This window comes from Podarcis cretensis (assembly GCF_951804945.1).
Source record: "Podarcis cretensis genome assembly, chromosome: 13".
In the NCBI taxonomy this organism is placed as follows: Eukaryota; Metazoa; Chordata; class Lepidosauria; order Squamata; family Lacertidae; genus Podarcis; species Podarcis cretensis.
Genome location: NC_137182.1, coordinates 4,519,193 through 4,543,117, shown reverse-complemented (window position 1 = coordinate 4,543,117; position 23,925 = coordinate 4,519,193). Strand labels below are relative to the sequence as shown.

General features: G+C 44.0%; 2 protein-coding genes across 3 annotated transcripts in view; one reads left to right on the top strand and one right to left on the bottom strand.

Moving 5' to 3' along the window:
* Nucleotides 1-17,314, top strand: part of LOC307201049 (uncharacterized protein) — an 86,792-nt gene extending 69,478 nt beyond the window's left edge. Inside the window, exons 7-8 of the mRNA XM_079950186.1 lie at nt 3,169-3,233; nt 16,422-17,314. Of these exons, the coding sequence (XP_079806312.1) occupies nt 3,169-3,233; nt 16,422-16,511 (155 nt within the window). The 3' untranslated portion in view covers nt 16,512-17,314. The remainder of the gene's footprint in view (nt 1-3,168; nt 3,234-16,421) is intronic.
* Nucleotides 1-23,925, bottom strand: part of LOC307201050 (uncharacterized protein) — a 136,431-nt gene that overhangs the window by 68,816 nt on the left and 43,690 nt on the right. The window contains exon 2 of one of the 2 annotated variants that reach the window (XR_013832493.1): nt 19,395-19,529. Coding sequence is in view for 1 of the 2 variants with exons in the window: in XM_079950187.1 (XP_079806313.1) it covers nt 7,750-7,808 (59 nt within the window). In the remaining variant the exon portion in view is untranslated. Of the gene's footprint in view, nt 1-7,749; nt 7,809-19,394; nt 19,530-23,925 lie in introns of both variants that reach the window. The other variant, XM_079950187.1, reaches the window with a different exon arrangement.

Sequence of the window (23,925 nt, the reverse complement as noted above, 5' to 3'; positions counted from 1 at the left end):
GCTTGGTGGAGCAAAAGCAAGCCTGCCCCGTACGCAAGCCGAACAAATTTTGGCAAGCTACCTTAAGGAAAGACACAACACAAGATGGATTAGTGTTCTGACTGATTCTGTGATGCAATGGCCTAGCTAGTTAATCTTTAATATTTGAGTTTTTTTGAGCAGTTTAGGGTAATTTATGGTGAAGCCACAGAATCTACTTCAAAAACAAAACCAAGCCTTCTCGAAGCTGTTGAGTATTCAGTCTGTTGACAGGCAGAATTTAGAATAAAAAGGTTACTCACAGTTTGGCTGTGCTTTCTTTGGGCTCTCTCTTGTGCTTCTGCCAAATAGCTCGCTAGGATCAGATTTGATTAAAATGGCAATGCTCTCTGCTACTTGAATGTAATTAGAACCATTCATTACAGCATTAGCTGACAGTTTGGCAACCTGTAAAATTTTCTGAATATGGAGAGTATTCCATGGAAACGGTTCAAGGGATGAAATCAAGAAAAGAGGCCTTCTTGAACTACATTTAATGGATTACCCTCCATATTCAGGAAGGTTCACAGGTTATTAGGACAACAGCAAGGCCTGCTGAATAGACTGCCTGCACTGCACAGTTCATGGAAAAACAGGATGGAATTGGACAGGGGAGATTTTATTTTTTAAAAGTAGTATTTACAACTCGTACCACTTTATGAGGTGGCTGTACATTATGACGTTTGGGGCGGGGGTCAGCCATATCCCCCCCCCATCAAATCTCCCTGAGAGTGATGGTGTGTCATCAAGCCCCATCAACATGGGCTATTGCTATGTTCCTTTCAATGCATGTGGCGTAGAAGCCACATTCTCGCCCATGCATCTGGAGGTACCTTTGTAAACTCAGAAGAGTGGCACCTCTGAGGTAAATGCTGGCACAGTTCAAGGAATCTGGCCTTGATCCAATTTATACATTTGTCCCAGGCAGTGTGGACTGGGAGAGTCCATTATGGAATCCCAGTGCACTGGAATCTGCTTCCACCCCCAGGAGAGAAATGTCAACACATGTGCCCATTAACTTGTATGGATCAAGGAAAAGGGGTTGGACCCTCTAGGAAGAAAAAAAACACCCTTCTGCCTCAAAGTTCTGGAGTAGGAGGTCAACGTGTCATTCCTTATTTTAGCTTCTTCTCTTTTTGTCATCTAGTTGCACAGAAGAAGGGCAAAGACTGCAGAGAAATACCCTCCCAATAACAAGTTGGAAGGAGGTGGGGGAGATTTTTTTTTAAAAAAATTCAGCACAAGAATCTGAGCTAGTTTTTAATACAGTCATACCTCGGGTTAAATATGCTTCAGGTTGAGCGTTTTTGGGTTACGCTCTGTGGCGATATGGAAGTAATGGAATGTGTTACTTCTGGGTTTCGCCGCTCACGCATGTGCAGACGCTCAAAATGACACCACACGCATGCACGGAAGTGGCAAAACGCAACCCATGCACGCGCAGATGCGCAGTCGCGTGTTACGTTCTACTCAGGATGCGAATGGGGCTCCGGAACGGATCCCGTTTGCATCCAGAGGTATCACTGTAGTTATAATTTTACCAAGGTACAGGCAGGCACCTGCAACTATTTCGGATAGGTTTTTTCTTATTACACACCTAGGTAGCCATCATATCGTAGTTATGACTAAATGACTCTTGGGGTCCCCTCCAGCCCTATGTTTTCACAGCTGTAGAAAAAGAGACTGCTAAAGGGATCTGACTAATTGGACAGGTTGAGTCCAAGAGATGACTCTTGGCTGGGAGGACGGGCCTTTGCATAGCTAAAAAGATGCCCCCAAAAAGCTAATGGCTGGAGATCCCTCTGGAAGGAGCATGTCTCGCTTCTCCCCTCCCCTGGCTAGAGATGGTGCCTATAGTGTGAAAGAGAACTATAGACTGGCAAGGTTGGAACAGGATCTGAAAGAGACAGGGGCCTGACTCTGCCTTCTGTGGAAATGCAGGACTAAGCAAAACCTTGCACTGCAGAAACCCCCATTAGCTTCTGGTGATCATGCTGGAACCTCCTGGAACCTCTCACCACTCATTTCAGGGTGAATGTAAGAATAAAATACCATGGTAAAGGTAAAGGGACCCCTGACCGTTAGGTCCAGTCGCGGACGACTCTGGGGTTGCACGCTCATCTCCCTTTACTAGCCGAGGGAGCCGGCGTTTGTCCGCAGACAGCTTCCAGGTCATGTGGCCAGGATGACTAAGCCGCTTCTGGTGAACTAGAGCAGCGCACGGAAACACCGTTTCCCTTCCCGCTGCTTTCAAACTGCTAGGTTGGCAGGAGCAGGGACCGTGCAGGGAGCTCACTCCGTCGCAGGGATTTGAACCACTGACCTTCCAGTCGGCAAGTCCTAGGCTCTGTGGTTTAGACCATAGTGCCACCCGCGTCCCTTAAAAAATATCATGGTACAGTTCAACAATGCTAGCAGAAGGAAATTTGTTTGGAAATCTTTTTCAACCTAGTTTCTGCCGCATTGTGGGGCAAGGCTTCCTGTTTTGCTTTAAATTTTATGGATAAACCCCGCAACCTCTAGGCACAGGCGAATGTGTTAAAATAAGGAAGGCAATAAAGCATCCCATTTCTTGAAACTATATCTCTGTTGTGCAATATTGTATGGTTGAGTACATTTTTCTTATTTGCTGTGATTTTCTCATACCTCCTCAGCCTCTGCACTGTTGCCCAGGAACTGTTAAAACAGAGCAAATAATGCTATTCTCAAAGGGGTTTGACCCACATGAAACCACAATGCAACTATGCCTCTTGATTTCATTGTAGCTATTCATGCAATTATGGTAAGCAAGATTTAGCACAAAGTATTCGAAATCACAGGATAGTATTCAGAGAAAACATGGAGCCTCTTTAGCTGCCTTCCCCTCTCATTGTGCCCTTGATGGGAAGGGAGGGCAGAAGATTAGATTAATGAGCTAAGTATTGTGCAGAGTTCTGTGATTTGCTTTTCATGGTGGTGAAAATGCTAGATGGCTGATGTGTATTCATGTGCGGTGAGAGGGCTTGTGTTCTGCAAGGCCCTCGGAGGTGCAGGGTGTGCCTTGCTGTACAATCCCGCCCACGTGGCCTGGATCAGCAGGGCAAAGAACCATTTAGTTTTCCCTTCCCCACAAACACACCCTGAAGCACATCTTTTAACTTTTCTCCACAGGAGTAAACAGTCAGCTCTTCTCTTATATGGGAGGACCAAGGAAGGTGCATCATAGATCTGATGAGGTGAGGGCTAAACCTCTCCCTTCAGATCCCAGCCATGGAGAAGGGAGTTTGCCTCGAACTGCACAGCCTTGCCTTGGCTTCAGTCTGTTGGTTATGCAGAGTGTGATGGGATTTTGAAAGTGTGGGACCGGATGTCAAGAACTGGCATTTATATTTGAACATATGGGTAGTGAGCTACTAAACTTGAATGAATAGCTGAGGATTGCCCCCCTCCCTCCTCAAAAAAATTAAGGATTGCATCCCTTACATTATGTAGCATTTATGGGGAAAGCTGAGAACTTGATGGTAATGTTGGCTTTGCCCCCTTGCAATATATGGCATGAGTTTTAATTTTTTTTAAAAAAACCTCTTATTGTTTTGTTTCTACCTTTTCCAAACCGACAGGAAATTCAGCACAACCTTCATATGGTGAGTTTTCTTTGGAGGAGAGATGCCTGGAGCTGTATGGCTTCATCGTAATAATCTGTTCAGTTACAAATCTGCTGATTGGACTGGTACCCTGGAGTATAAAACCAAGCATGTTGTTTTTGTATACCACATTCGCAGCAAGATGGGTTTTGCTGACCCCACCTGACCCTTGCAATACTAATGGGCTTCTAGTGCTCTGCAGTGCAAAATTTTCTGCTCTCACAGAAGCTCTCTTGGCACTGAGTTCAGATCCCACCATCCTTTCTGCAGGTGAGCGCAACCTTATTCATTCTAGACAGAAATATTCCTTAATTATATTATAATAAAGAGACTTTTTGAATACTTTGGCAGGGCAGCCCAGGATGTCCACACACACTGCCCAGGCCACTTTGTTGTTGCTAATGCAGCAAAAACAACACGGGAGTCAGCAGTTACGAGTTACTGGTCTCTGCAGCCACAGCAGGCACTGGGATTCTCCAGTGGTTTGACTTCAGCCCCAGAGTGAAAGAAGCATTTTGGTGTTCTTTTAACTGGCTCCTGTAACTCATGGCAGCCTCTTTAAGCAATTTCTTCTTGGCACAGGCAGTTGGTCTTCGATCAGGAGCTCCTGTGTCCCACTTTCTTCTTGCTCCAGTTGACACCATTGCCCAAACCTCCCTGGCTTCCTAAGGTTGTCTACATCAACCCTTTGTCTCCTGCTGTCTCAGCACAACAGAAACTCAGAGCCCAAGCTCATGCTGAGAATGGAAGGACTCTTTTCTCTGCCTCTTTAGTAAGTGTATCTCCATCTGTATGGGTGCTTGTTATAGGCTTATTCCAAGCAAAACCATTACCTTGTGATTGCAGAGATTAGTGTTGTGAAAAATAACTGAATCTGTGCAAGGCATTTGAACCCAAAAGACCATTTGGTGTAGGAAGGTCCACAAGTAACTTAGATCAGTTCATTTCCATTCATAACAAAGCCCTTTTTATCCTCATGTTACCCTTACCAGATGGGTGACTTAAATAACTGCAGTAAAGGTAATTCAGTAGCCTCACTTGGCAGCTCACTATGACCCTCCCTGCTTATGGAATTATACAGATTTTTCTGTGGTTTTTTTAAGGTTACATTTCCCGTGTTAGGTCTTCATTTAACAGCTTCTTTATCATCTTTTTATTTTTTGGTTGACTAATGAGACTACTTTGCATCTAGTCTGGCATCATTTTCTTTTTCAGATGCAAAAAGACTGACCCTCTTTATTACAGCATAACCCCAGTGCTTATCTGTAATTTCTGCTTATCTGAATTTAAACTGAATACTTTAATAAATTTAACCCTGGATTTGCTGGGCAGTAGCTGGGCCAGGCTTGTGAGGAAGAACCCAAGCCCAGACATCAAGGGGGCACTTTCTAACGCCCTAAGATCAGTGTCCTGGAAGCTGGAGCCTGAAGTACAATGAACAGAATATCCAGGTGATTGCCTGGGTGATGGGCCATTAAGTGAAACAAAGGAAAGTGGATCTGTGCGAGACTGCAGATGTGTGGAGCCCCTCAACTGGCTGGTAGCCAGAAAAAGACAGTGATGCGACTCAGAAGTAAAGCAGCAAGCTGGAGAAAGAAACAGCAATGCTTCATTTCTGCTTGAATCCAAGGTTGCAGCTATGTGGGAAGAAAGGACTTCTTGGTGAACACCAAGAACACCTCCATCCTAGGCTCAGGCTGTATATATGTGTAAATAAACCATATATCTTAAAGTCACCCCACTGTGTCTCATTCCCGAAAGCACAAGGTAAAGGTAAAGGGACCCCTGACCATTAGGTCCAGTCGTGACCGACTCTGGGGTTGCGGCGCTCATCTCGCTTTATTGGCCGAGGAAGCCGGTGTACAGCTTCCGGGTCATGTGGCCAGCATGACTAAGCCGTTTCTGGCGAACCAGAGCAGCACACAGAAACGCCGTTTACCTTCCCGCCGAAGCAGTACCTATTTATCTACTTGCACTTTGACATGATTTTGAACTGCTAGGTTGGCAGGAGCTGGGACCAAGCAACCGGAGCTCACCCCGTTGCTGGGATTCGAACCGCCAACCTTCTGATCTGCAAGACCTAGGCTCTGTGGTTTAACCCACAGAGCCACCTGCGTCCCTCCCGAAAGCAGAATCCTTGGGTAGATGCCTGGAACCTCTGCAATCTTGCACCATTCAGAGATTTGGGTGGCATGCACCAATATGCAGTATTTTCATGTGTAAAACCAACAATAGTTTAAATTAGAATATTAAGAGAAAACCTTACTGGAAGTCAGAAGAACGAGGGTGCCCACAAGCTTGGAAGAGGGCAAGGGGGACAATTGCAGATTGGGTGAGCTACTATCTCAAGATTCCCAGCTTTCTTTCTTTTCTTTTCTTTTTTAAAAAAGCCCGTAGCACTTGTAGAATCTGAGATAGGAGACAAAATGTGCAGGTACTATTCACATTTGTTTTGTGAGAAACTAGCCTACTCTCACCTTTCCATGTTTTCAATCAATGAATGAAGTCATAGCAATGATTAACACTATGGAAAACAGTTCTAGCCAAATGTTAGACAAAGAAAAGGCTAGAGTGAAAACACCCATTTTCTAAGTTCTAGAGAAGGACATTCCTGATTTGTTTTTAAGCTTTTTCTGCTGGTCTTCCCTGATGGAAAAGTGGTTGCTGCCCTGTAGAAAACAATTCAGGTATCCAGGATTTTTGTGTAGCTGTAGCTTGTCAATCCAGAAACAAAAGGTAGCCTCAAAGAGAGGTGTTCATAATCTTTCCAACTCACTTTTTTTAAAATGATATTTATTCAAAATTTCAAAAAATACAAGAAAATACAAAAATACAACAAAAAAAACAAAACAGAAAAAAGAATAAAAAAACATAGATAACAAAGAAAAGTACAAATCCAAATTACATCCTTTCGTTTACTTATTTCTTGGACCTCCTCACACCTCCCTTTTTGTATTCTATCTTAATTCATTATTTCAGCAAATTCTTCCCATACTTCACAATTTTTATTTAAATAATTTGTCACATTTTAAGGTTTTAAGAAGAGCCTGATGGACCAGGATGCCTCAGTCTCCCCTCCTGCAGTTTCCAGCAATTGGTATTCAGAAGCATTACTGCCTCTGACCATTTCATACATGTTTTATGCATTTGAAAAACATTTTAAAAATTACTTTGTCAATGCCTATGCAGATAAAACTCACACCCATACTGCAGGGAGTGGGGCAATGGCTGAGAAGGTGTGGGCCAAGTTAGCCCTGCAAAATAACCAAGTGTTTTGTTATAAGAAAAGAACTGCTCCTTTCTCCTTATGGGGTACCCAAGAGCCCATATAGAGTCCTTTTGTAGGTTCTCTGTCGGTAGGAGAAAATCAGAGACCAACCAGAGACTATTGAGAAGCAAAGCAGCTAGTAAGCCTGATCTTTATTAACTGTTGCAACAGGGTCCTCACTCACCACATGCATGAGGGTGGAGGAACCCAGAACAACGGGTGCACACAGCTTTAAATAGACTTTTTGAAATTGCCACCCTGCAGCCCAAGACCACCCCCCAGTTCATCATACATACATCACAGAAGGGGCAGTCTACAGCAGAATCCTGTCTGGCAGGAAACCTGTTGATAGGTTCACCTGGCTGTTAATGGGTTTACCTGGAGAGTCTGGCTATACTTTTGTGATGATAAATACTTCATTCCTGAGTCCAGGTCACAGGCTCACCCTATTCATATCTTAAATGTGCCCTTAAGGCAGGTTTTCCCATTTCCATCCAAACTGCAGAGGAATATTTGAGGTCAATTTGGGAGAGACAAAATGGTTTCAGAACTTTTTTCCCTGTACTGTTTCAGACATGTGGTTTATATATTTACCGGTATGTATGTGTTGCCTGGTACATTTATTCATTTACCTTAGACCTTATAATTCTCATAATGGTTTTTATACGCAGTGATGGCTGGTGGCTGCCAGACCTGGCATGGCCAAAGAGGTCACAGAGACTCGACCAAATCGTTTTGGCTTTCTCCTCATCCTCCTCCCTTGTAAAGTTACTGTGAACACTTAAGCATTGCACTTTGACAAATACTTAGCATCTAACTTAGATTTGAATACAGTCTTACTTCGGTTCAAATGGGTCCCTGCTGTTACAGTTGCTTCTCGTTCCCTTCTTATCTTCCTCCTTTGCAAAGGAACAGTAGACACTTAAACACTGCAGTCTAAGAAATACTTAACCCCAGGGTGCCTTACCTTGGTTCAGAATGTGCCCTTGCTGTCACAATTTCTATTACGGGATCATTGCACAACAGGGCTGGGCCACCCAGGAGATAAGGTGGCAGGATCCACAGGGGCAGAAGATGTAGAACTTTATTCCACCACCACCTCACCCCGTTCCTGATTTAGAAATTCACTCACCCCTTTTTCCCTAGTGGGGAGTGGGAATGCCATTCTGTAGTTTTCCTTAGGTGCCAACATGTATTGGGTTGGCCCTGTGGCACAATCATCATACATTACTTAAAAATAGAATTTGGCTGAATTCGATGGGGATTGCTGCCTGATAAGCATGAAGCCTGAATTACGGTAGTTGGCCTTAAAGGTGCCACAAGGTACTGCTGACAAGGGTCACCATATACATTTCAAGAGAAAATTATTCCCTCTCCCAGCTTATTCACTTCTACCTTTTCCTTCTAGAATATGAGGTGTAGGTGCAGGTAACTTGCTTGTTTTGTTGTTTTACTTCTGTGATCACAGCTTTGTGTTGTGGGAAGGAGAAATAAACAAATAAACAGAGAGGGGAGGAAACCCACCCTCCATTCATTTACTCCCCCACCTGTGCAAAGCTGGGCTTACCTGGCTTTGGCTTTTGGAAGAAGATACGAGGGCTCTGGCAGTAGGGCGTGTCATTTAGGAGGTGATAATTAAATTCTGCAATTCTTTTCAGTGAGGGGGAGTCTTAAAAATACGTTTTTGGGTGCTATTATTTTTGTGATTGGATAACATTTAGCTTGGTAAGTCTACATTTTATGAAGAAGTACTGAGCTGCTGTTGAAAAAACAAGAATTTTAATTTTACCTTCTGAAACTGTTAAAAGGTAAAGGGTAAAGGGACCCTTGACCATTAGGTCCAGTCGTGGCCAACTCTGGGGTTGTGGCGCTCATCTCACTTTATTGGCCGAGGGAGCCGGCGTACAGCTTCCGGGTTATGTGGCCAGCATGACTTCTGGCAAACCAGAGCAGCGCATGGAAACACTGTTTACCTTCCCACCCGGAGTGCTACCTATTTATCTACTTGCACTTTGACGTGCTTTCGAACTGCTAGGTGGGCAGGAGCAGGGACCGAGGAAACGGGAGCTCACCCCGTCGCGGGGATTCGAACCACCGACCTTCTGATCGGCAAGTCCTAGACTTAACCCACAGCGCCACCCGCATCCCTTCTGAAAATGTTAGGTAATGCTAAATAATAAGAAGAAATAACAACAACAATAACAACATAATAGTATAACTGCAAGGACTTGGCAACCATTTTTAACTATTTCTATGCAACTCTACACACATTTTACTTACCAAGCAAAACTAAATTATTTTGATTTAACCAAAATATCTTTTTTTATATATATAATATTTATTAATAGTTTTTTTCTTTAAATTATAACATAATAAACAAAACATACAAAAAACATCACATTTCATAACATATTTTCTTATCCTTTTTGGACTTCCTCACATCTCCCTCTCCTACGTTCCAAAATATAAAAATTAATTCAGCAATTTATCACCTTGTCCCCACCTTATCTAATTTTCCAATGTTATATCTTAAATTTTAGATATATTCATTTAACTTTTTAAAACTTTTTAGTTTAGCCTAATCATTTTCTAAAAGTTGATTTTTTCCTAAATTTAGCTTATCTTCATAGTTCAGTTTATCTAATTCAATGGTGCCAAGTTGTTTGTGATCAAGCATCCTCCTTAACATTCATACAGTTTACAATATTTTTGCAAATAGTCCTTAAATTTCTTCCAATCTTCTTCCACCGTCTCCTCTCCCAGGTCTCCAAAATATCTTTTTAATTCCTGTCATGTTACGACTTTTCAGCACCACTCATTTTTGAAAGCTGAAAATGGAAGACGTCAACCTGTCCTACTCTGGCAGAGTCCTAGGAGCCCTCAAGCCTCCTTCCCAAAGTTGGGCAAGTGCTTACTAGGTTTTGGAAAGGCGGCGGGAGGATTGTGGCCCCTGGCAGAGCCCCCACACCACCTTCTCCAAGCCCAGTAAGCAGCTCCCACCTTGCAGGGGAGCCACTTCTGGGAGTTCCCGGCTTTACACGTTTTTGCATATATGTGTGGACCTGTGTATATGTGTGGAAATGCATCAGGAAGACAAAAACGTATGGAGAAGCGAGTGATCTGACACGGTTACCCTTCCTGCCTCTGTTCTTTCCCCCTCCCTCGCTCTTGTTAAGTTTTTTGATGATGTGATAACAGTCTTTAATGTCCTGCTGAAGCCCCCCCCCCCATCCAGCTGCCTTATTCAGTTGTGGAGGATAATGCTGGGTACCTTCTTTGATGCTGGACATTGTTTTGAGAAAGCCAGGCATTGGGAGGGGATGGCTGGTGGATGATCTGCACGTAGCCAGTCTTGGAAGCCACACAGGTTGTCTACAAAATCGGACGGTTTGGGCAGTTTATTTTAAGCTTGTGCATGGACTGATGGGCCGCAGGGCCCTGCAAACTGAGGCTACCTGGGGGAGTCATTTCGCCGCATCTTGAGGGCTTCCAAGTGGCAGATTGAAGGGCTTGCTTGGTATGTATACATTGCTTGCTGTTTTAGAATAAAATATTTAATCTTCTCACACACTTGTGTATTTTGTATTGCTTCTGAATCTCACTTTAAAAAAGACCACCTTGCCTTTGGCAAGACAATCCCTGCCACTGAACCCTTGCAAAAAATGCAAGTTACCTGTATATTAAACGGACTAGGACCTGAGGGACCAGGGTTAAAAACACCACTTGGCTCTATGAAACACAATGTGTGGTTTGGGGCATGTCCCCTGTCTCTCACAGTGTTCTTGTGAGAATAACACGGGGAAAAGAAGAGCCATGAATGGTACCTTGAGAACCTCAGGGGAAAGGTGGAATGGATAGAAATATTTTCAGCGTATTTTTATAGAAAAAGGGGTGCCAGAACTCACCACGAATGCCTCCCTTGTTCTCTTATAATGGCAATGGTGCCCACCTGAGAGGTGTTGGAACTGAGTTCTGGTGTGTTCTGGCTGAAAAAAGCCCTGAACTTAAGTCTGATAAATTGGGACTAATCAGCATATATGTAATTATCAAAAAAGCCCAACCTAAAAATCAATTTTGCCCATGAGGCCAATCCTCCAAACCATGCCCCCCACCCATAGGACTTTAGGTGTGGGGCAGGTACAGACATAGCTTCAAAGGAACTGTTGGGAGCTTAAAGTGAGCTCTGAATTGTTCCTTTGTTTGGAGCAAGGTATCTGCCTCCACCATCTATTAGCGGATGAGCAGTGAGGGCTGGCTTTGCTTAGGGAGCATCTGCAGCACCAAGGAGAACTCCTCACATACCAGGTGCCTGCAAAAACCAGGCTTCTTTCTTCCCATCATCAAACAAGGGGAAGAAGCCTGCTTCTGAGAGGCACCAGCTGTGGGAGGGGCTTCTCCTGCAGCCCATGAGTCTGATTAGGCCTACGGAGCCTCTCCATTTGGCCCACAGGGTCATTTCGGCCAAGCCGGATCACATAACCTGTACCTGCTGAGTTAATAGTGCCAGTAAGTAATAGTGCCGCTGTATTCTGCTATGGTCAGACCTCACCTGGAGTACTGTGTCCAGTTCTGGGCACCACAGTTCAAGAAGGACACGGACAAACTGGAACGTGTCCAGAGGAGGGCAACCAAAATGGTCAAAGGCCTGGAAACGATGCCTTCTGAGGAACGGCTAAGGGAGCTGGGCATGTTTAGCCTGGAGAAGAGGAGGTTAAGGGGTGATATGATAGCCATGTTCAAATATATAAAAGGATGTCACATAGAGGAGGGAGAAAGGTTGTTTTCTGCTGCTCCAGAGAAGCGGACACGGAGCAATGGATCCAAACTACAAGAAAAAAGATTCCACCTAAACATTAGGAAGAACTTCCTGACAGTAAGAGCTGTTTGACAGTGGAATTTGCTGCCAAGGAGTGTGGTGGAGTCTCCTTCTTTGGAGGTCTTTAAGCAGAGGCTTGACAACCATATGTCAGGAGTGCTCTGATGGTGTTTCCTGCTTGGCAGGGGGTTGGACTCGATGGCCCTTGTGGTCTCTTCCAACTCTATGATTCTATATCACACCAAGTGCAGGGCAAGTAAGGAATGAAAGGGGCTTGTAGGCACTGTTGATCAGCTTACCCCAAAGCAGCTTGCAAAGTGTTGCTCTGCTTGACTGACAAGTCTTCTGAAGTGCCTTGCAAGGGGTATTGCAGGACCTGACCACCAGCAGATGGTTGGGCCATGTAGAACACTCCGAAGACCCTTGCAAGCCAAATCAGGCTCTAGTGACACCACTGCGACTCCGGATGATCTACAGGTGGCTGGCCTTGTCAAGCTTGACCCATGAGGGGTGAGTAGGCAAGGATCCAGCCCACCAATCAGATCGAGTTCCCCTTATCCCTGCCTTACAACAGTGAAAAGAAAAACTCCCAATTTCTTGCAAAACCGCACAAAAGGAGGAATGACATACAACAGCTTGATGGTGTGCAGTGTAGCTATTTCCATGGGGAAAAGTGAAGTGCAATAGTCCAAGACATCCTGCGCAACACCAAGCTACTCAGGCTGTTATAAAACAACATGCAAACATCATTCAGAAAACGCCACTCTCATGAAAACTAGCTTATTCCATCCTCAGTAAAATATCCTCTATTGTAGAGAGATGTCTTCGGCGTGACGCCCTGGCTTGTTAAATTGAAAATGGCCACATGGATCATTGGGGAGACCGCATACCCTAATTTCCCTCCAAACTAAGAATGGTTTCTCTCAGCAGTTCCAAGCATCCTTGTTCCGTGCTGTGCCTAAAATAAACCTGAGCTGTGCCTTTATGTTAATTATCTGTTCTCTACAAGCTGTTCTGTGATAAGATACTGTACAACACTACAGTGACATACCTTTCTCCAGCCCCTCCACCCCCAGCCGCACACAGCAGCTCATATGATGGTTATTTAATATCCATGACTCACAGTCCACAGGACTAGGATTTTCGCCAGCTGGGATTTGTTCTAAGTGGTGCAAAATGACAAACAGGGCATGAGACGCAGCTCAGATACTAAGCAACTGGCCCCCCAATTATTATTTTAAAAGGGTCACAGCTCTTCCCAATGAAAGAGAACACTTACAAAAACCCCACATACTAAAATAACCAGAAAAATAATATCTGCTAAAGAAAAGTGTAAATCAGGGGTCAGCAGACTTTTTCAGCAGGGGGCCGGTCCACTGTCGCTCAGACCTTGTGGGGGGCCGGACTATATTTTTTTGGGGGAAATGAACGAGTTCCTTATGCCCCACAAATAACCCAGAGATGCATTTTAAATAAAAGGACACATTCTACTCATGTAAAAACACGCTGATTCCCAGACTGTCCGTGGGCCGGATTTAGAAGGCAATTGGGCCAGATCCAGCCCCTGGGCCTTAGTTTGCTAAGGTGTAAACCAAAACCTCAAAAGTGTACTGCAATAGCGACCACCTAAATTATAATATCTCATATAGCAGATCTGGGAAACACCCCTCTCTGTATGAGAAAATGCTGTCTGTCAGAGCCACACTCAGCTAGTTGGTCTGATTCCATATTCCACACTCAGTGGAAATGTTTTTGTTATGTATTGAAGTCCTCACCCTGGCCACCAGGAGTATCGTGTATGTAGTTTTCACTCAGGTCCACATCAGTTATTTCAGGCGGGAAACACTGGGTTGTTGTTGCTACAATGTTGACAGCCGGCTGCCTATAAAAGCAGGCCAGCTGAGCTGTTTGCTGTTCAGTTCTGTTCCAGCTTACAAATAAAGATCTGTTTGAAGAATCGCTGTGTCATCTGATATGTTCACCCACGACTTAACACTTTTAATGTCTAATACAGTGGTACCTCAGGTTACATACGCTTCAGGTTACATACGCTTCAGATTACTGACTCCGCTAACCCAGAAATAGTGCTTCAGGTTAAGAACTTTGCTTCATGATAAGAACAGAAATCGGGCTCCAGCGGCGCGGCGGCAGCAGGAGGCCCCATTAGCTAAAGTGGTGCTTCAGTTTAAGAACAGTTTCAGGTTAAGAACAGACCTCTGGAATGAATTTAGTACTTAACCCGAGGTACCACTGTAAAGTGAGTAGAAGGCATTATGCTGAGTGGAAAAGCATTATTAGACAGAATTACCACACATGCAGAAAGACAAGTCTTGCTGAAGCAGAAGCAGCCTGGCTTCTAGAAGGATAAGTCCCGTCTCACTAACCTTTTGGACTCCTCTGAGAGTGTCAACAAGCATATAGACAGAGGTGATCCAGTTGACATTGCATACGTAGACTTTCAAAAAGTATTTAACAACGACCTCTGAGGAAGCTTAGCAGTCATGGAATAAGAGAAGTAATATTATGGGTCAGTAATTTGGTAAGAAACAGGAAGCAGAGGCTAGAAATAAATAGACATTTCTCCTAATTGAGGGATGTAGGAAATGGATATTCCCAAGGATTAGGACCTATGTTTTCTATCTTCTTCAGGTTGTGGAAATAGACACTACAGTGGTACCTCGGGTTACAGACGCTTCAGGTTACAGATGCTTCAGGTTACAGTCTCCGCTAACCCAGAAATAGTACCTCAGGTTAAGAACTTTGCTTCAGGATGAGAACAGAAATCGTGCGGCGGCAGCAGGAGGTCCCATTAGCTAAAGCGGTAACTCAGTTAAGAACGGACCTCCAGAACGAATTAAGTTCTTAACCCGAGGTACCACTGTATTCTTGTTGGTGGGCAGGGAGTGAATGGGATCTCTGCTACAAGGATAGCACTACTGTTGTTGCAGAGATACTCTATAATGGGTACTTTGAACCTTCCAAAGACATGATGATGGTACATTGTATGGCAACATGTGAAAACCAGTCAACTTGCACTATGCCGTATGCTTTGCTTAAATAAACCTAGTGGTAAACATGAATTAGGGCTGCAGTGGAGGTTCACAGGATTAATGTACATACACCCCCAGTGCTGTTTTTCTAGAAAAAGAAGTGCCAGAGCTCAGTTCTGGCAAGTTCCTGCTGAAAAAAAGCCCTGAAACCCTCCCCCCCCCACCTCAAATTCATTGCACATAGAGAATTAAAATGTAAGTTGTCTATGTCTAGGGATTATTTTCTCATGAGGGAGCACTCCATCATGTGAGCCACCACATTGGTTAACTGCCGGAGTGAGGCTTGAAAAAACAGCAAGTTAATCAAGACTCTGCCAGGTGTGAATGTCTATTCTACAAACACAGCTGCCCAGGAAAAGAGGAAATTCAGCTGCTGCTAGTTATGAAGGACTGCTAGTTATGCACACCAATAATTAATAATAATAATAATAATAATAATAATAATAATAATAATAATAATAATAATTTATTTATAACCCCCCCACCCATCTGGCTGGGTTTCCCCAGCCACTTTGGGCGGCTTCCAGCAAAGTATTACAATACAGTAGTCTGTTAAATATTAAAAGCTTCCCTAAAGAGGGCTGCCTTCAGATTTTGGGGTGGTTTTCAACTGAGTTTTACTTGGATTGGGCCCAATGAAATGAATGAACATGACCAGGTTAAGACCATTAACTTCCATGGGACTACTCTGAGTAACACACTCCAGGAGCACCCTGGAGCCAGAGAGTAAACAGGATTGGGTACACAGCCTTAGTTATGTGGGATGTAAACACAGGAGCAGTCAATGACAACATTCCCAGAGTGTACATGTTAGAACATGGGGAGGGATGTCTGTCTAGCAAGTAGGTAAACTTCCTGGGGACGGACTTCCTCCGCATGTGACCAGAGGTGGGTGTGGCCTCACCTGTGCAGGTAAATGATAAAAGCACAGGGCAGGCAGCCATATCTCTCTCTCTCATCTTCATCTTCTGAAGGAGCAACATGCCCTCTTGGCTCTCAGCCAAGAGAGGACAGTACTATCTTCCTATAAGATAGATTCTGAATGTATGTAACCTTTTTAAGCTGTCTGCCTTCTGGGATCATATTGTGAACAGAACGTGAGTAAACTCTTTTATACTTTTATAAAGACTGTGTTGCGTCTTGTATTTTAAGAGGGAACAAAAGGGGAAATTACCAGAGTAATTATTATAGAGGTTCTAGCGAACTTGTGCAAGCGCTACCGTTGTGAACTTAAAGGGGAATGTCTATAAACTCTGCTGGTATTTTGGGAACTTGTTAGCACAAGTCGGATTAGGATATAATCTCACAATATATCCTCTCATGCACCCCTGAACATTCCCACAAGTTACAGTAAAGGCTTCCAAGTTTTCTGAGGCCAGTTTTCCTCAGAGTACCTCTCAGTACTTTGTGCCTTTCAAGCTTAACAGTATCTGAAGAAATAGTCATTGTCCTATGAGGCTTTACAATGAAGTTCAAAGTCTGTGTTTTTTGTGTTAGAATTTCTTCTAAACCATTGGTTCATAACTGAAAGCATCCTAGATTCACTGGCATCAAATATTTATCCTGTATTTTTTACATTTTTTATGCAAAATTTTAATGCTACTTTCAGAAAACCCAACCTTCAGACATTCTCTTGTTCATTTCAGGCTGCGGCCCTCAAAAGCAGAATCCATGGCTTCATCAACCACCAGTCTTCCCCCTTCTCCTACCAGCAAATGTTTTATCACCTGGCCTGATGAAGAATTCTGAAGCACTCGAAAACCTGCACACTAGTTTCATATCATCATAGAATTGTAGAGTTGGGAGGGATCACAAGGGTAGTCAAGTTCAACCTGCGCAATGCAAGAATCTTTTGCCCAACGTGGGGCTCAGTCCACGACTCTGAGATTAAGAGTCTCATGCTCTACTCTACTGAGTTTATGCAATCTTAGATTCAAGGATGTGGTTCTTCTACGGAAGAACTTTAATCTCCGAGGGAACATGGCTTCCAGCTGTTAGATAAGAAGAAGTCACCAAATTTGGCTCCCTTTAATTCAGTGCACCACTAAAATTAACCTCCAGCCTTGTTCTTTTTAAGACTGCCTAGTTCTTTTTATTCCTGTTTTCCACCAACCAAAGAATCTGTGTGTATCACCTAAGGATGGATGTTGAGACACCAGAGTGCACATGCTGTCCCCACACGGTTTCTTCCTCATGCTGACCAGAAGGCAAGTTGGACAGGCCAGAAATTGGGACCGAGGAAACCTCTGAGGAGGAGAAGGCAGGCACTTTGGTTCCTCGTCTCCCAGAACCTTCTGTCTCAGCAGCTATTCTGTCCTGGGCATGAAATGCAAATTTATGAAACAGTAGTGGCCAGATATACTTGTTTTCCTGTATACTTCTATTTAGTTTTTTTTTTTATTGGCCTAACAACAACAGGCATTGTACCCTAGAAATGCGTAGCTTGTCGGTAAACTTTTCTAATAAAGTGAGTTCCTAAACTTTGGAAGACCAAAAAGAAATATTGGCTCTATTCAGATCTCTTCAAAAACAAATCCCTGTGACTCTTAGCTGCCATCAAAAAATGAACAATTAGCTCTTTAATATGTACCGTATATTAAGATGAGCTTCCTCAAAAATAGGTACCTAACTTTTTTCTTTCTGAATCATGTCTGTTAGATTGCAGGCCTACGGGCAGGGACAGTATTGTTTTGTTAATCTGTCTACAAAGCCTAGCAAACTCTCGCACCTTCTTTAACCCACACTTATGCACTAACTAGCAGCCGTACCTCATGTTTCAGAACACATTTTTGTTTTTTTAATAAAAAAATTCTTACCCTGCCCTTCACCATAAAGTTTCAATATAATCATAAAACTAAAAACAAGAACAATTCCAAAAAAGCACAGTATAAGTTAAACAAAACAGAGATGTGAGTCCCAGAAAAATACTTGAATTGTCAAAAGCAAGGAGGATACCCTAGAAGATCCACAACCAAGATTCTAGGTGCCCCTCAGTGGGGAGGGAGCCCCCCAATTTACAGTAAGTGCCGACACAGAAAAAGGCCTCTCCTGAACTGCCATTCTCTGCACTCCTGAGGCTGCTACTCTTAACATCTAGCAGGGTCTGTATGGATGGAGACAAATATTGGGCTACCTTTGGCTAATTTATTGTTTCTACTGCATGATTTACTTATGCCTGCATAAGTCCCTTCTGGTTGCAACAAGGGGAGGGTGCACTTATGGGCAGCACCTCCACCATGGATGAGCATATATGTATTTACCCAGCATGCAAGACACGACCAATTCGTATTTTGGGCGCTTGATCATCATCCATTGGATTCCCAGAATAAAGTCATTTATCTGACAGGCAAAGAGGCTCCTTTTCACTTTCGGTGCAAGTGACTTCTGCCTCTGTCAGTGTGCCACTGTTTTTCAGGGATGACCACAGTTCTGTAGAATCTCTGCACCAAATCCAGGCTATGAGCCAGTGTTCCCCAACCTGGTGCCCTCCAAATATTTTGACCTGCAGTTCCCATCATTGCCAGCCGGCATAGTCAATGGGCAGGAATAACGTGAGGGCTTGGAGGGCATCAGGTTAGAGAAGGGTTCTGTAAAGCCTCTAAAGAGGTTTTAAGCAGCCTACGGTAGCTATAGGATTTTAACAAGGTAATCGTAATCAACACAGTCCACACCTTGGTCTGCTGTGCTTCCCAGCTCCATTCATGTGCTGGATGACAGGCGTGGTATGAATTCCCTTACCTAATCAGCCATCCCCAAGAGTTGCTTGGACTGGGCTGGGACATCATTTCAATACTTGCAACCTTTCACAGCAGAGATCACATCTCTCAGAAATGTCAGTTCAGTCACCCTTCCTTAAATTTGTAGCTCTTGTCATTTCTTAAGACCTTCCCAAATCCTTAGGCCACATTTAGCTCAGGCAGAACCCCAAACATTACTTCTGTCCATTGATGCATCCCTTCATCATTGTGCTTGTATATATGATTCAGACAGGGGAGGCTGATGCTGTTGGGATGCAAGACACAAAGTGATACCTCCCAAAGGCAGTTTTACATGGACAAAGTTTGGGGTTGCCCTCTGTGACCTGTAACTGCTAAAAGTCTGAAGAGGCATCTAGTTTACTGAAAAATAGCCATTCACAAATTATGCCATTGCGTCCTCTCTAGTGGGGAGTCTGAAATTCTTTTTCTAGGTAAGACATATTTAGGTTTCTGGGATTACAACATACTCATACATTTCCATTAGACGTTCTAAAATGGTTAAAGTGGCTGACCAGTCTGCTGGTTCCTGAATCTTTGGAATCTACCTGTATCGCAGGGGTAGCTACTTTGTGGGTCATACAGCCTCCCCCCAGAAGTCCTCCTTCCTGTGGTCTGCAGGAACTCCCCCCTCCACAATATTTGTCAATGACATCATTTTGGGGGGAGGCTTTTTTTAAAAAAAAATCCCTGTGGTTTTTCACCTTCTGCATTGTTCCTGGTGTTGGCTGAGTGCCCCGCAGCTAGTTTTAGATATTTATGAATCTAGTTCCTTCTCTCCCCATTTCACATTGTTTCTACAGCAGCTTCTGCTGCTGTTTGCTTCCATGTTCAGAGCGCAACTGGCAATCAGTGAACACTCACTGTTTGTTGCGTGCAATTTCCTCTAGCGCTACCCCTAGTGGTGTTGAGTCATTGGCTAGGTGAGGCTCCAGCTGCTTGCAGGATCCATCATGGAAGTTGCCAGATGTTTTCAGTCAGGCAGCCGCCGCCAATCAACTGTTGTGAGAGCAAATGGGAGTGGTCACTTCTCTTTGTCAAGCGATGGAGAAAGCCCAAGCACTCAGGGGCAGGCGATAGAGAGGCAATGAGACAATCTAACTTACATCAGCAACTTTAAGCAAAGGGCAAACATTGGTGCTTTTTCCAGCAACTGGCCAACATTGTTGTTGTTGGCATCTACCTGTCTCAAGAGACGATGGAATGTACCTCCAGGATGTGTGTGATGTCAAACTGTTGTGTTAGCAGCCCTGAAGTGGCCTGAATGTCCTGGGCTGCCCAGATGACAAGACCCCTCGCCTCTCAGCCTCACAGATGTGGTCCAAAGGAAAGCAGAGCAGTACATCTGGCACCAGCTTGGCTGCAGGTAAAAGGTAAAGGGACCCCTGACCATGAGGTCCAGTCGTGGCCGACTCTGGGGTTGCGGCGCTCATCTTGCTTTATTGACCGAGGGAGCCGGCGTACAGCTTCCAGGTCATGTGGCCAGCATGACGAAACCGCTTCTGGCGAACCAGAGCAGCGCATGGAAACGCCGTTTACCATCCCGCCAGAGCAGTACCTATTTATCTACTTGAACTTGGATGTGCTTTCAAACTGCTAGGTTGGCAGGAGCTAGGACCGAAAAACAGGAGTTCACCCCCTCAAGGGGATTCGAACCGCCGACCTTCTGATCGGCAAGTCCTAGGCTCTGTGGTTTAACCCACAGCGAGTTGCTGGAAAAAGGAGTACAAGGCACCATCCAGCCATCTTAGGGATTCCACTCTGGATTTGTGTAGGCTTTACTTTATAAAAACCCTGCTCACGAATGGAACTCACTCAAACAGGGCGGAAAGGGTGAAATAGCTGCTTAGTGATACTGATGACTTTGTAACTTAAGAAGTAGCACTATATGCGTTGGCAGCTAAGAAGATCAGGAGAAAAGAACTAGATAAAATAGCGGTCAATTGCAAAGGTGATTCGGACATTTAAGCTGGCACATTCTACCTGAGAACCTCCTGCTACTCTATTGTATGCAACAAATAATTTCTAGGAGATGTGACCGTGGTTTATTGTATTTGCAGTGCCTGATGTTTTTATGGTTATTGTTGCTTTTCTTTTCTTTTTTTTATAATATTTATTCAAATTTTAAAGATTACAAAGAGAAAAAAGAAAAAAGAAAAAAAGAAAAATAAAAAGACAGAAAAAATACAAACAATTGAAAAAAAAACAGATCAAACCTTTACATCACTTGCTTTCATTCACTTACTTCCTTGACCTCCTCACACCTCCCATTTTTGTATTCTAGTTCAGTTAGATATTTCAGCAAATCCTTTCCAGCTTTGTTTTTATCTTAATAATTTATCTTAATATATTGTGATTTTGCATTCTCTTCTTTCACCAATTCATTTTTACTTAATCCTTTATATCTTTTCTGCTAAAACCACATAATTCTATTCCAACATCTTTCTAACATTCCTTAATTTTACAATATTTCTGAAGATAAACTTTAAATTTTTTCCAATCTTTTTCCACCGACTCTTCTCCTTGGTCTCGGATTCTGCCAGTCATCTCAGCCAGTTCCATGTAGTCTATCACCTTCGTCTGCCTCTTTTTGTTCCCTTTGTGAATGATGCCATGGCCTTTGGCTAGTGCAATAAAGTTTATGATGATGGTGTGCATGGGTAGGCAACCTAAGGCCTGGGGGCTGGATCCGGCCCAATCGCCTTCTAAATCCGGCCCACAGACGGTCTGGAAATCAGTGTGTTTTTACATGAGTAGAATGTATCCTTTTATTTCAAATGCATCTCTGGGTTATTTGTGGGGCCTGCCTGGTGTTTTTACATGAGTAGAATGTGTGCTTTTATTTAAAATGCATCTCTGGGTTATTTGTGAGGCATAGGAATTTGTTCATCCCCCCCAAAAAAAATAGTCCAGCCCCCAACAAGGTCTGAGGGACAGTGGACCGGCCTCCTGCTGAAAAAGTTTGCTGACCTCTTAGTGTTTACTTCTGAGCCTTTTCTTCTCCCAAAGATATCCCGCAAGGCAGCAACACATCATATATGCCAACTGGCTAGTAAAAAGTAGATAATTTTAAAAGGTATGCTTAATAATCCACTGTGGGAGGCGGTGGAAGACAGGAGTGCCTGGCGTGCTCTGGTCCAGGGGGTCACGAAGAGTCGGACACGACTAAATGACTAAACAACAACATGTTTAATAATCACTGAAAGACAGGGAGGAAGGAGGGGGTTAAACTCTGACGGTGTAGTGGTGCTTGTTGAATTTAATGAGGCAAATAGGTGTGCGATTTTGGCTTCATTATTTATTTAATGAAATTTACACACCACTTGATTGTAAAAAAAATTCTCAAAGTGGTTTACAAAAAGAGACAACTATAAAATCAAGAAAGATTCACAACCCTACTTTAAAACCTATAAAAGCTGAAATACTTAGAAAGTTGAGGCAATTTTAATCTATTTTAGTATCTGGGTAAAAAGGTAAAGGTACCCCTGCCCGTACAGGCCAGTCTTGACAGACTCTGGGGTTGTGCGCCCATCTCACTTAAGAGGCCAGGGGCCAGCGCTGTCCGGAGACACTTCCGGGTCACGTGGCCAGCGTGACATCGCTGCTCTGGCGAGCCAGAGCCGCACACGGAAACGCCGTTTACCTTCCCGCTGGTAAGCGGTCCCTATTTATCTACTTGCACCCGGAGGTGCTTTCGAACTGCTAGGTTGGCAGGCGCTGGGTAGGCTTGTCTAAACAAGAATGTTTTAAGTAGGTGCCAGTGAAGCCGTCTCCTTGATCTCAACAGGCAGGGAGTTCCGAAGTGTAGGCACTGCCACACTAAACGACTGAGGTCTTGCAAATTTGCAATGGGTATTATGCGGCACCTATCGCTGTGCCAATTCTGCCAACCAAAATGGCCGGGTGGGCACATGTGGGAAAGGCCTTACTCACAGGATCAGCTGTTTTCTTAAAGAAACCATTTAGAACGTAATCATTTTCAGTTATTGTCAGGGAACTGACATCGGAGCCAGAAGTGGAGGCAGGGCTCCCAAGCGATGCCGGAGAAGGGCCAAGCAGGGAGAGAGGGAACTCATCGGCTGGGGAAGGAAATCAGCGTAACACCAGGGATAAAGGGGGACAGTTGGGGGAATTGGAGAGGGGTCTCCAGGACTCTTCGCTGGAGACCAGCGGGGAGAGCACAGGTCCTCCTCTGCCCACACCCACCCTGCGCAGAAGACTTCCGCGCAGGGAAAGTAGGCGTAGACTTGGCGTCAAAGAGCTTTTGTGCTGGAAGAAGTTTAAGAAACGCCCACTGACGGATTCTGCTAGCGACTGAACAGCCACGAAGTGAAGGGCTCTCCAGGCAGGAAAGGTTTAACCAGGCTACCTAGCCAGGAGTGGTGGCAAACTTACGCATGAGCAACCCCATACATCCATTACAGTTATAGAATAAAATATATATTTATTTTGTGTTTTACTTTAAAGTGAACCCTGTGCTGTTTTGTACCACATTTATCCATAGCTACTGGTTGGTATTATAACTGACAGATATATTATAATTGAAATGGTATTTAGATGGAGGTTGGCAGTGGCAAAAGGATTAGATAAATATGTAAGAGTTTTGAACCTAAATTAAAGAAAACAAAACACTTTAGGTGGGTGAGTTCGCCTCCTCCAAAACAAGTAATGCTGGAATTGAAGATGATTCACCACAGTGCACTGGCTGCAATCTGTGCTACAAAAACAGTTTTACCCCTTGATTTCTGTAAACTGGCCTCATCCTGCTTCCCTGTGGCATGATCTCCCATGCCTTTAGATTGTGGGAGAATGGTGAACTGATGTGGGTATCTGAAAAGGAGTTGATCCTGTGGATAAGGCCAGCATACCAGTCCCATTGATGTAGCCACAAAACACGTCTCTCCCCTATGGGTCTCTATAGCCACAGCAGACACTGCAACCCTTCAATGGTTTGACCTTACCCCAGAAGGCACACTCCCCCATTGTCTCCTGAGACGGACGGATGCCAACCATGCACACACAGAAAGCTTGCAGATGTGCAGGATTTCACCATAAGGAGTCAGCTGCCACACCACTTGGGCTACACGTGAAAGGTGCTTAGGTTTCTTTGAAAGTGATGAAACTGGATCTAGGTCAATTGACACACTTTATAAAGACTAAATTGTGAGGAGGTATAAAGTGGAAATCATGGCAGATGGTGACAGCAGTCACGAAATTAAAAGACGCCTGCTTCTTGGGAGAAAAGCAATGACAAACCTAGACAGCATCTTAAAAAGCAGAGACATCACCTTGCCAACAAAGGTCTGTATAGTTAAAGCTATGGTTTTCCCAGTAGTGATGTATGGAAGTGAGAGCTGGACCATAAAGAAGGCCGATGGCCGAAGAATGGATGCTT